The 13,710-nt window shown below is 45.3% G+C and overlaps 1 protein-coding gene across 6 annotated transcripts in view; it reads right to left on the reverse strand.

Moving 5' to 3' along the window:
- The window catches only part of LOC147722554 (serpin B6-like), a 252,653-nt gene that overhangs the window by 136,106 nt on the left and 102,837 nt on the right, over nucleotides 1-13,710 (reverse strand). For all 6 annotated transcript variants that reach the window (XM_086965083.1, XM_086965082.1, XM_086965081.1 and 3 more), the window contains one exon: nucleotides 4,941-5,058. In XM_086965083.1, coding sequence (XP_086821209.1) covers nucleotides 4,941-5,058 — 118 coding nt within the window. The remainder of the gene's footprint in view (nucleotides 1-4,940; nucleotides 5,059-13,710) is intronic.

Consider the following 13,710-nt stretch of genomic DNA (forward strand, 5'->3'; position numbering starts at 1 on the left):
CTGATGTATGCCAGGGCAGTGGGTGTGTGGGCATGACACACAGGGTGTTTTGCCATGCCGACTCTTTGTTTAGTTCTGTACCTAGACACTCAGCCTGCAAAGGCAGTGTGTGGGTGTCAGGGTACAGGGCCTCTAAGGGTGGCACAATAAGTGTTGCAGCCCTTAGGGGTCTTCTCTGGTCACCATGCCCTGGGTACCATTTACCAGGGGCTGACAGGTGGCCAGAGATGCCAATTGAGTTTTAGTTTCAACACAGTTTTAGGGAAGGAACACAGGCCCTGGGTACCTGGTTGGCAGGCACCCAGGGCACACTCAGTCAAAGCACATCAGCAGTTCAGAAAAAAGTGGGGGCATACCAATGCAAGAAAGAGGGCACTTTCTCACACATCCGCTCCAGCCCAAGACTCAGGTGCCCCTCCCCCCCCCCTTTGAGCCAGCTGGATAACCTCAATCAGATCCGAACCAATTATGTCTATGAATATTTTGTAAAACTCTAGCGGGATCTGGTCAGGGCCAGCCGCCTTGCCAGATGGTAAATCTTGTAGAGCCCTCAATATTTCTTCTGGTGTCAGCCCCCTCTCGAGTTTCTCCCTATCAGCTGAATCAGCCTTATGTAGAGATATTCTATCTAAATACTTTTGTATTTCCAACGGCGTCTCTGATGAATCTTTACTGTATAAGTGTTGGTTATAAAAAAAATCTGAACGTCTCCCGGATCCCTAGAGTATCATTTATAACCCTCCTATTAACATCAAAGATTTCTGATATCTCGCCAGCGGCCGTTTTTAGTCTTACTCTTACGGCTAGGGTATGCCCCACCCGCTCTTTGTATTTGCAGCAATGCTCCCTTTTTGCTAAATAGCTTTCTGGAGCTTTAGTAGCAATACGTTCACCAGCCTCTGCCTTCTTTATAGCTAGCTGAAGTATAATATCTTCAGTCCGTCCTCCCGTACTAATGACAGTAGCCAGTGCCTCTTCTAACTTAGTTAGCTTGTCTCTAATCGCCTCCTCCTGCTATAACTCCTTCGGACGATGCAAACTATAACTAGTGGTTTCACCTCTGACCCCCGCTTTAAAAGCATCCCAAATTATTCCCGCATATGTGCTCCCACGATTAAAGTCCCAAAATTCTTTGATCCACCCCTTCATATCTAAAACATAGTCTGGATCATATAACAACCTCTGTTCGAGAGTCCACCCCCGGATTTGCTTATCACCCCCAGAGAAGCTAACAGTAAGAACTAACGGACTGTGGTCCGACAATATCCGAGGGTACCTCTCAATCCTGGAGTTAGAAATAAACAGGTGAGAAACAAAAAAAATAATCTAATCGGGAAATAGCCTTATGCGGTGCAGATAAAAAAGTACTATCAGGATCTGTAGGTTTTCTGTTTGCCCATACATCAGTTAAATCATTGTTGATGGCTAACCCTTCTTTTCCTACCAGAATATCTGCTTCCTGGGATGCCCCACTGTACCCCCAGACCATTGATATTGAAATCCCTGCAGATAATCATTGGAGAGGGCCACATTGCTAAATTATAATCTAAAAATTCTAGCATTTCCGGATCACCACAAGTCGATCCATAGAGAGAACATAATGTAAATGTATTACCCCCTAACGAGCATTTAACCATCACCCATCTGCCCCATTGGTCAGCGGACTTTCTTAAAACCTTTACATCACTCCTCCGGGTGAGAATTGCCACCCCTCTTGTGCGGGAACCTTGTGTCATATACACCATCAGTTTATATCCTAATTGTTCCAAGATACGAGCTAGACTACTTTCTATATGCGTCTCTTGAACACAAAGAAAATCTATGCGCATAGATTTAATTAAAATTTCTGCCTTATACCTCTTGTTTTGATCATTTAATCCACAGATATGAACTGTCACTATTCGTAAACTCAATTTAAAATTCCCCCTTTCCTTGTGAAAAACCTTTATCCTCCTGCCATCTTTAAATCTCTGTGGTTAAATTTGCTCTCACCACCCTCATTTGACCACCGTTTTGCAACCAAATACAAACATTTTGCCTCCAGATACTCCACTCCTTCCTACCCCTCACGCATCGTACAAACTCAATTTGTGCTGATCCCAAACCAAATCTCACCGTAGAACCGACCCCCCCTCACCCCTTACAGGCAAATAGGTCTGTCATGTCCTATGTATGGCAGCTGACCTTCCAAATGAGGCCATAATGTTCTCTCCCTCAACATTTTCTTCCAAGCCAAGCAACTACACATTGTTACGGCGCTGCCGATTTTCAAATTCCTTACGCTTCCAGCATACATATAACAATTGTTTTTCCTGCGAAGCCTTGAATGATTGTAATGTATCGACTTCAACTTCCACAGCTAGTTTTTCCACCTGTGTGACTCGCTCCAACATATCAGTGCATACCTTGTTCATTTTACGGATAGGCCCCTGCAGTTTCTTGGTGGCTAGTAGCGATCTTTTACTCTCCTGTCTCGCCTCCCCCTGCATCTGCTTGAGGGTAGCATACAGTAACTCCAGTGTTGAAGGGGGAGGCGCGCTTCCTGAATTGTTAAATCCTCCTATGCCACTTTGCACTGCATTTCCAGAATCCAGTCAACTAACAGTGCACGCTTTCAGAGTAGATGCGGAATAGTCCCATTCAAGTTTTCGAGTAGTCGAGTCTGAAGATCTCTTTTTTGGTCTTAGCCCGCCACTTTGAATTCATAGATCGGCTGCGGTGCGTCTTCTGTGTGGCAGATAACTCGCCTGATGCAGTCTCCTGTGTGGACTCCAGCTCACTAATCTCTGATGTATCTGAGTCATCATTTAACAGAAAAACGTATCCCCTTCTGGGGAGAGCAGGGGGGGCACTTGACCATGAGGCTATAATACCATAATTACTCTAGTCTCCAGACGCACTACTGATTATGCCACCATCAATCTCCAGCGTATCCAGCAGTGCCTGGGCTTGAGCCAAAGTTTGAAGATGGGTATGAGCTGGTTGAGAGCCTAAACTGTCAAAGGGTGCGTCTAAACCTGTTAAACTAGTGCAGCCATTACCGTTTTTATCGTTACTAGGGTGTCTTATGCACCATTGTTAAAGTTGCAGCGGTATGAGAGTCTAAAGCCTCCAATGCCACCTTAGAAAGTGTAATAGAAGGGGGCCCACCCGCTATGTTTATGTCTAGACGTCTTGCTCCATTTGAATCCAGACCGGAGATTGTATCTTCCAATGTAGCTTCTGTCAGCTGAGGCACAGGACTACCATGCCCAGAATCCCCCTGGGCGGTAACTGAAAGATTACTGCCCACAACATCAAGGGCTCAATAATCTACTGACAGGAGTGAATATCCGTCACATTCAGGGGCAGCCGGGTCCACCACAGCAGGGGAGCCAGCATTATTTGATGCCATGGTCGCTCTTATTGCGCCAAACGCCTCCAGGACTGAAGGCTGCTGCATAAAGCACTCCCCGGCGGCAGCAGCAGCGGCGCGCAGCCTGTACTACCTTCCACACCTGCATCTTTCAACTTCAAAGCACTGTCCTCGACCTTCTTTTGGAGGCCCCCTCGTCACACCTGGCCAGCGTTTTGGGTTATGTTCTGCGAGCCATCCTTTGGGGCCCTTTTTACCTCTTTTACTGCATCCTTTGCAGTGTCCTGGTCTATGACCAGCTTGCCAGTCTTCGGGGCCATCCTGGACTGCAATTGCCTCGACCAGCGCCGGAAGAGTGAGGAAATCCGCAACAGGGTCAAACCGACGAGTGACAACCGTGAAGCACTGCCAAAGCAGCCCCAAGCTCCACGAACGTCAGCAGCAAAGCCTCAGAGTAAGTCCGCAAAAGTATATCACTCATTTGAGCCAGTCGTTATGAGGGACCTCGAAGAGAGGGAGAGTCAGCACAGCCCTCCCTGAGGTCAGTCAGCGGCCATCTTGCCGACTACATTTAAAATTAACGCCAAGTGCTAGCTGTGTTGGTGATGATGTTATCATACCAGTGGTGAGTTGCATTCTCTGAGAAGATACTTCCAAGTGAAGATGGCATGTGTGAATCAACTAACATTTGGATGTAAGCTAATGGATATTTACGTTTATGGCCCCATTGTTTTCCAATGAGAAATTTCAATTAAAGTAGGTCTGAGTCACGGACTGACAGGCTAAATTATTAAGAACAGAACTATTATGGTTGTTAAGTATTTTGACTAAATTGGATATATGTTGCAAATGGACCATATATTATCCTTGCAAAAAAATCAATACATTGTAATAGTGTCCACACCAATGCATAGCTAAGCAGCTCTGGAAAACTAGAATAAACAGCAGGTTGCATCATGTACCTGAAATGTTCCAGAGAAAAGGAAAAAAAGGATATCTCCGTAAATATACGATTCGGACTGAGCAAAGAAGTGGGGTCTGGCCCTCAAAAAGGTATCACCAATGTTCACGTTTCTACCGGATATATGGAAATAGATTCAAGTGTGAGGGTTGGTAGAAACTGTTTTCAGCAGACTTGAGCATGCCCCCTCCTGCAAGATTAGTGACGCTTGTAAGTGCATCAAAAGGGTTACAGGTTTCCAGCTTCGGAGACCACTGGTCATCTAAGCAAAAATAAAACTGAGGAATCAAGATAGAAAATGGTAAGAGGAATAGGAGTTATGTCGCTCAGCTAGAATTTTTAGGGAACTCATCACAAGTAAAAGATCGCTGAGATGGAATGAAGAGGCAATGCACCCCCCGCTCCCTTTACAGTTCCTTAACTTGTACCACATTTTAAAAAGGTGTGCAGCTTAATTTTTGAAAAAAAACATAAATAAATCACGTTTGTATAATGCAACTTTTAATTTGAAAGAACTGATTATTATGGACTTCAGCTCAAAACAGGTTCTGCAGGCCTTTAGTGAAGTAATCGCAGCGTGCACCAATTCTGCAGATAGTCTATGGGTGATAAGGGGGTGCTCACCTTCAGTTTTTTCTTCTACCCAGTTATTAATTCGTCCTCTGGCTCCTTCATATTCCTGTTGGAAGTCAACTTGCTCTAGCTCCGACAGGTAGAATTTATTGCAAGAATCCAGGAATCCCTGAAAAAAGGAGAAAGAGGTCAAAGAAGGGGTTACAAAGTCATCAGTCAAAAGTTCAGTTTAAGTGTGGGCCATAGTAGCCTCAAAATACAGAGGAAGCAATAGTAAAATCAGAGGTGAGAAGCAGCAAAAGACCGAAGAGCCAATTATCAGGAGGTGGAAGAGTAGTCATGGGAGATTCGGTGGAGATTTCAGTGTAAAATACACTAGTGCATGAGTGAAGGGAGAAAACAGCTAGAAGAACATGGCGCTGTAGAGCAGGGCTAGACCTAATAGTCTGGCACAAGCATAACTGCACTGTCACTAGTAAGTAGGGTATTGCACTAATTGTGACCTGCTATATGGTATAGAACAAACAGCTTACCTTAAAGTCAATGAAAGAGGAGTTACTGTAATGGGGCATAATGTATCTTTCAGTTTAAACGCCCTTGCATGGAAATTCAATGCCACTTTCTTTGCTGTCAAGTGTGTCAACTTACACTTTCTGGAGAAGGAAACTGGGTCCCCCTGGCTGCACGACCCATCTATTTTAAGGAGGACATGGATGGACGCCTCTAAATAGACAGACTGGAGTAAGAGTTCAAGGGAGATCTAGAGACAATGTTTGGGAATCCTAAGGAGGAAGGAGAAGAGTTCTTCAGTGACAATTTGTTACAAAGTGAACCTCTTTTTGGGTCATCACCTCAATTTTTCCATTTTTGTTTTGGGATTTACCTGCTGATCATCTTGAACCCAATCACTGGAACACTGTTATATAGTGCCCAGTGTTGGTGCTCTCACCTCTAGAACGTGCCGAAAGTTTCTTCAAAAAAGATTGCCACATTTAACATTCCTATAAAGCACAGTTTATGGGCAGAATTACCCCAGTGACATGGAAAGTTAATTGGGACTAGTGAACTGCAGCACTATTGTGCCATCCACTATAGTGGTAGTGAATGCATAGCTTCATTCCTACCCTGTGCTGCCTGACAGCAGCACTTTGAACTTTGTCAAAATCACCCTTTTAACATGTAGGAAAACTTTAGTTGATATAATAAATAAGTCACCCCTAAGCATATGAAATGTGAAATGCGCAATGCGCTTGTTCTCCCAGTGACTAGACACATAATGATATTGTCACTGGTCAAAAGTATGTGGGAAATACATGTGAAAACTGCCCAAAACAGATCCAATGCCTGGAAGTTGGAATGCATTTCTTCACCTGGCAGAAAGACCAGTTGGGGTGGCCTCAGGAACTTATTTAACTTCAAAGGGTCCTGTCTTGTCACAAGCAAATGCTAGATGACACCTGGAAAGCCCCAGCTTTTGTTACCCTATTCAAGCTTGCAAGAAACCCTGTGGGAGAAAAGCTACGCCCAGAGCCACTTTTGAGTGACCGCGGAGGAGAAGTCTGCTCATCATCCAGGCCGCACCTCTGGGTTGACACACAGGCTCTGCATAAGGGGAAGCAGGGTTTGCCCCATCTTAGCTCAGTAGAATGTTACAGAAAAAGTGTGCTGGTCTGGATTTCATTCACGTAATATCACTCAACATTACAGGACCTCATCACAAATGGATTTTCGGAATAATTTAAGAGGTATTTTTTAATGTAGTCTTACATGAATACAAGAACCTCTAAAATGGGAATATTCAGGGAATATTTATTCAGTTGGCACAAACAAAGAGCTGTGCTCGATTTGCTCTTTTACCAATTGAGATTGAAAATGTCAGCGCTAATTCACAAAGACATGTGAAAGAATCCCCCGTAGTACTACTTCCACACTCATAAATGCTTTATTGAATCTTATTTATTTTTTTTATTTTTAGAGTTTTCTATAGCGCGAACTTGAACCGATTAGGTTATCAGAGCGCTTTACATAGCACAAGTTTTGTTACATGTTAACACAGCAGTTTACATAGAATCAGTTACGTTGCACATTTCAATAACTTGAACCGAATAGGTTATCAAAGCGCTTTAAATAAGACAGTATTCGATGTCCAGTGCCCTCCTCCGCCGTGTAGCGGGGGACCACTTCAAGCCCTCCGAAGTCGTCGAGCTGTCGGGACTAGGCTCCTGGAATGTCCAGTGCCCTCCTCCACCGTGTAGTGGGGGACCTCTTCCAGCCCTTCGAAATCGTCGACCTGTCGGGACTAGGCTCCTGGAATTTCAGCTGTCCCTTTACAACTACTTTGTTAAGTGAGTGAGTCAACCAGAGGGTACGGGATAGGTTTGGAGGGGAGGTGGGTGAGGGGTGAATGGGGTGTGCGGCGAGAGGTCATCGTGAGGTAGATGGAGGAGGTGGGGGCGACCGACCGAGGAGAATGGCTGACCAGGGAGTCCGTATGCAGGTGGGAGAGTGGGCTGGTGATCGAGGAGGTGCGCGCTGTATTGATGTACGGGAGGGTGATAGGGAGAAGGGGTCTTTTGGGCGGGAGGTGTGTGTATGAGGTGGGGAGGGGGTGGGTGGTGTGAGTGATGGCATAGGAGGTAGGTGGGTGGGTCAGGGTGTGTGCTGGATGGCATAGAGGGTAGGTGGGTGGGTCAGGGTGTGTGCTGGATGGCATAGAGGGTAGGTGGGTGGGTCAGGGTGTGTGCTGGGAACTGATAGTCGAGATGGGGGTGCCGGAAGGATAGTGGGGGCTGAGAGTAGGATGGGAAATGGGATTGGGAGCGGCCACGTTGTGGGGAAGGGGATTATACCTGTTCATTACGAATGTTCAGAGTAAAGCTAGTAGGGAGACATCTTTTCATATGAGGTAGTATTCCGTGCATCACACATGTTCAGAATATAGTTAAAAGTAGAATGATACAGGACATGAATCAAAATTAGAATCATAGAATCGACAATGTCATTAGTTAGCACCCAACATATATGAGGTAGCAATCTGTGCATTACAAATGTTCAGTATATGTAATGTTCATATATGAGGTAGCAATCTGTGCATTACAAATGTTCAGAATATAGGTAGAAATATATACTGCAATAATAGGCAGAGATTCTTTCATAAATGAGGTAGCAATCAGAATATATACTGCAATAATAGGCAGAGATTCTTACAAAAGTGAGGTAGCAATCAGAATCAGTGCATTACAGAGGTTTAAAATACAGGTATCGGGATAGTGCTTTCATATATAGGGTAGCAATCTGCATTACAAGTATTCAGAATCTAGGTAGAATTATAATACTGTAACAATGGGCATTCTTTCATGTATGCGGTAGCAGTTAGAATCAGTGCATTACAGTAGTTTAACATACAGGTAGAGGAATAGTACTGCACTAATCAGCAAAACATCCTTTCACGAGATGTAGTAAACACCTAACTGGGCACAGCAGATAGTTGAGATTAGTCTACAAAGCTGGGTTCTTAGTGCCTGTTCAGCTAATGAAAATTAAAATGATGCCCACCCAAGAGAGACTAGTCAGAAATGGCCGCCGCAAAGCTGGGTTAGAAACAGTAGTCCTCCGTTACCTTCCCCTTCGTGAGTGCAGTGGAGGTGGGGAAATTAGTCCTCTGTCTGTTGCTGTTGCTACGAGCAGGGGGAAGGAATTTCACTTCCTCTCTAAACCAGCAATGCTCCAGCTTGCTGGATGGAATGCTTATCTCTGTGTGGGGGAGTTAATCTGTGGAGCCTCGTGGACAGAGGTACCGGTGAGGATTTATTATTACAGTTTTATGGCTCCAGCCATTTTAAACAAAGGTGGTATTTTAAGTTTTGCAGGCGGGAAGGAGAAAATAAATAAGTACCTTAAGTCTCTGTGTCCCTTTTGAGTCTGCCATCAGTATTTTTCCGGAGCATTGAATTAAACCATAACGTGTCTCAGACTCTTCCGAATGCCTAAATGTGAAAGTAGTGTGTAATTAATCCCCCAAAGCTTAGATCATGGCTCCAGGTCTTGTTAACGTGCGGGCAGTGCAGGTAATTAGCCGGCCTCCAGCAGAGCCGAGGGGGGCAGGCTCCGGTCTTCTGTTGCATCTGCTGCTTTTGTTGGTTGTTGGTCACCGTGCTGCCTTCAGTCGCTCACCTGGGGACCTCCTCCGGTCAGGTCTCTCCCCAGAGCCTGTGTTCTGTCTCCGGTGTTGCGGTGCGGGGGGGTGGGGGAATGCCAAGTCCCTTTTGCACACCCGGTGTCCTCCACCGTGGCCTGGTCGGGAGGGGGGGGGGAGGGGGCACTTGGCAATCCTCCGGCGTCGTTGTAGGTCGTTTGTTGTTGCGCAGCCGGCTTCACTCAGCCATCAGGGAAAAACACTCCCGAGTTTCAGCTGCGGTGGAGCGGGCGGGCGGAGCCGGCTCCGCAGGTTCACGGGCAGGCTCACGGAGCTTTAGCCGCCTCTACGAGGGGGTATGGAGGGCTACTCTCCTAAGCTCATATGCTGCCGAGTATGCCTCTAGGTCTCCAGTGCTGCTGAGGGGTGATTCTGCATTCGCGCCACTGTAAGGGGGGGGGGGGGCTCTCCCAGCCCTTCGGTGTCTTCGGGGGGGGGGGGGGGCTCTCCCAGCCCTTCGGTGTCTTCGGGGGGAGGGGGGGACCTCTCCCAGCCCTTCGGTGTCTTCGAGCAGTCTCCCAGCACTTTCGCCGCCACTGCTGCCCGCCGGGGGTGCCCTCTTATGCCGCCTTGGCTCTCCCAGCCCTTCGGTGTCTTCGGGGGGGGGGGGGGACCTCTCCCAGCCCTTCGGTGTCTTCGAGCAGTCTCCCAGCGCTTTCGCCGCCACTGCTGCGCGCCGGGGGTGCCCTCTTATGCCGCCTTGGCTCTGAAGCTGGGCTGGAGGCAGGATGGTCCGCAGCGTCGGCTCGGCAGGCTCCCGGGGCGTAAGTCCGCTCACAGGGCTTTTCAGGCTCCAGATCCGGTCCGTAGGCGATCCCGTATACGTTCCGTTACTCTTTCTGCTTTCTTTCCGTCGTGTTGGTGGGTGCTAACCGGGATAAATCCCAACTGGGATCCCAAGCACTGGGAGCTCCTCACAGGAGCTCCTACCTGGCGGCCATCTTGCGCATCAGCAGCAATCTGTCACTACATGTTTCACTACATTAAAGTTTGTATTCAATTCACTTTAAATGGTGGTTCCAGTTGTTCCCAGTCAATGATACGGTGCCTTTGTCTCACCCTAGGTCCTTTGAAAGGAGCTGGCTGGAATCTACAATTCCATGATAATCATGAGTGCGATCTTTGTAAGTGTGAGCGAATATTTTAAAGTCCCCTAGCCATTAACAAAAATGTTCGACAACAGCATCTTTTTGACAGAGAAACAATACCATGTACTAATGGATAGGACTAATGTAACTTACTAAATCTATGAAGTAGAAAATGAGACGCTAGTGTAACACATAAAAAGAAAATGTATGCCAACCAAGAGGGACAATATATTAATAAAACGTAAGAAATCGCAAACAATATTAAATCCCTAAATATTTAATAAAGGTGGCATCTTACTACAGCTTATCTCTACCTAGATTCTGGATTTTCATACCACTAACATGCCTTCTAACCTGCCAAGGTACACAAGTAATATGCACAGGCTTGACAGGCAAATAAGAAACCAAATCAAACATAATTTTTCATATATACAAAGAAAGCAGGGCTGCACCTGCACCTAGAGACACTTTTGTGCTGTATAGAATGGAAAACTTTTTTTTTTTAAACACAGCAAAGGTGCTTTGAAAGTATTCTTATATAGGAGGTTATCGCTGCATAAGTTGTTATCAATAAAAAGGATACATTTATTAGCAGTGTCTTTAGAAGCAAGCTCTGCATACAGGTCAGCAGCTGAACTGGCTCAGTGTATCTACTGTATGAGGGAGTAGTGCAGTGTGGGATTCAAGATACCTGGTGGAGTTTCAATGGAGACCAGTGTTGCTCCCATCATCCCACCCTCCTATTCCTAAATCCTATAGCTAGGCAAAGCGTATGCTCCATTTGAGGCGAAAATAGCAAAAGCAGTCTACCGAAATGGATCAGCCATGGAAAACAACGTCGCAGTCCCCAAGAGCAAACTCGAGATGCAAAACTCTTAGCAGATTGCAATCACCAAAGTAAGGCTGCTAAAGCGGTCATGTACAGATAAAGGAAACAACAGCAGAAGGAACGAAAACAAGGGTTAAAAAACATGCATTCAAACAGAACCGCATCCGGCACAGTCAAAACTGCAGTTTTCTTGTAAGTAATACAGTAAGGAAACCATGCCTCAAGGACGGGTTGTGTATCCTGACTACACAAAGACAGTAAACAGTGAAGGAACTGAATCACGTCAGATATAAAATGACAGACAAACCACTTATTAATATATTCGAAGTCACTCAAATCCATGTTCTCAGCTGAGCAGTATGCAAAAGAGCCATCCTATCAATGCACAGGACATAAATGTAACAAACGTTGACAAAGTCGAAAGCTCGGACGTTGGCTGCTAGCCTTTTGGCTTTGTCAATGCTTCTTTTGCATTTTGATTTTTGTAAAACTTTGCTGTTGGGGAGCCGCTGGGCCCTCAACAATATAAAAAGAAAACATTGGCTAAAAGCAAAAATATATTATGGTCTCAAAAACTAAGCTTTGTTATTGTAGTCCCTGGCACTGAAGGGAACTACGTTGTGTGTGGATGTGCTCCTTGTGAAAGAGAACGAACAAACGCACTGTCGCTCAGTAAACTTGGCCAATGGCTAAAATGGGCTGACTCACTGCCCCAAGATGTATGGAATAAAACGTGAATGACAGCAACAGATCTATTGAAGAGGGCTGCCTGAAAGCCCCTATAAATATGTATTATGCACATCTAATGCCGGACCTAAAATCTGATCATACTGAACAACAATTTAAGTAACTTGAACAAAACAGCAGGGTGCCCTTGTATAGTGGTGCAACTGGGGAACAATAATAGAAACAAGATACATTTTGCCATGGGCAATGTGGTTAAGCACCATCAAACAGGATTTTTGTTTAGCACACTTTTTTAAAATATATTTTTTATTTCAAATCTTTTTTTTATTGAGGAATGGAAGAAATACAAAAGAAACAAAAGAATACAAACAATAATGCATGGGTGGACACATATGAAACATACTGCGGCAATAAAATCCAGAGGCATATCACGAGAGAAATAAGTTTGGCGTATAACAAACCGATATTTCACAACCAGAAAGTATTTAGCATATATTGGACCTGGAGGACCAAAATAATGAAGGGAAGGGAGAATAGAAAGAGCGAGAGGAGAGGACGAGGGGGAGAGAATGGGGAGTAAAAGAAGAAAACTAAACAGCAGCATCGTAGCCTGTGACATCAGATTTAAGTCAAGACAGCGGGTTCACAGTGTCAATATACATGTCCATTTATGTGGTTAAATGAGGCACGGTCGGAGATATAACACCCAAGTTGGGCTACGGCGGGTCATAGCAATGCTCCAGTGAATCAAGTAGGCTCCAGAGTTTGGGCATGGGGTTTTTGCCAAGGTGAAGAACGTCGTTATCTGCGCCCCTTAATGCAGACAACCATTCCTGCCAAATTTTGAAGGAAACATCGGAAGCACTCTTCCACTTACTCAACACGACTTTACATGCCAGTGTTAACATGAGATCCAAGAGGTGTTTCTCATGCTCCTTTGCTATTCTCGGGTCATTTGCCCCCAGTAAGACATACGCGAAGACTCTGGGCGGACAGTGGTGAAAAAGTCGTTGAATATATTTATAAATCCTGTCCCAGAAGGTTTGGAGTAGTGGACAGTAAAATAGCATGTGAGCCAGGTCCCCCACCTGGGATTTACAGCTCCAGCAGAGGGGGCTATCAAGGAGTTTGAGTTTTAAAAGTTTGTCTGGGGTCCAATGCGATCTGTTGATCAACATAAATTTTGTTTGAGAGAGTATTGGAGATATTTTGTTTGAAAAAGAGGTAGGGCGGATCTTGTCCCAATCGAATACTAAGTTGGAGGAGTTTTCCCAGTCTCGTTCGCACTTCCTGTGTGCGGTCTGAGGCATTGGGGAAAGAATCTTGTAGACTTTCGAGACCATGTGACCCAGTGACATGAGGTGAAGTAGTTTAGTGCAAAATGTAGGTTCATGCGGTGAGATGGCTCTGGGGGAGATAAGGGCTTTGAGGCGTAGGAACCTATAAAAATCGATCGGCTGGAGATCAAACCGTGTCTGTAGGGTTGCAAAAGTTAGGGGTGTTGACCCATCGTAAATGTCTTTCAAGAGATTTAACCCCTTCTTAGACCAATTGTCCCAAAAGAGAAAGTTGCCATCATCTTTTAAGGCTGGATTAAACCAAAACGAGATTAAGTTGGATTTGGCGAATTTGGTTTTAACTTTACATTGTCTCTCTAGGGTTAGGAGAGCCCTTCTAGTGTTAAAATATATTTTGATATCATGCATCTCACTAGGCTTGAAGCCCGGTGTAAGAAATTAAGGGGGGTGATGAACAGTGGTTAATTTCTAAAGTGCCAGGGCTCCTGGTATTCCGCTGTAGTTGACAACACCCGCAGCTCTTACACTGCTACCGAATGCCAGTGCCAGCATTACATACTGACCATCACCTTAAGCAAGTGTGACATTTTGGACTATTGAAAGTCAACTCAAGCTCCAAGGATGGCCTTGAAGTGCTAGCTTTTAATTTGTTATTTACATCTCCATATATGTGATCTTCTTAAAATTAGACCAATAACGGCACCATGTGATGCATTCCAGTAAG

The sequence above is a fragment of the Lissotriton vulgaris genome, chromosome 4_1, assembly GCF_964263255.1.
Source record: "Lissotriton vulgaris chromosome 4_1, aLisVul1.2, whole genome shotgun sequence".
Classification (NCBI taxonomy): domain Eukaryota; kingdom Metazoa; phylum Chordata; class Amphibia; order Caudata; family Salamandridae; genus Lissotriton; species Lissotriton vulgaris.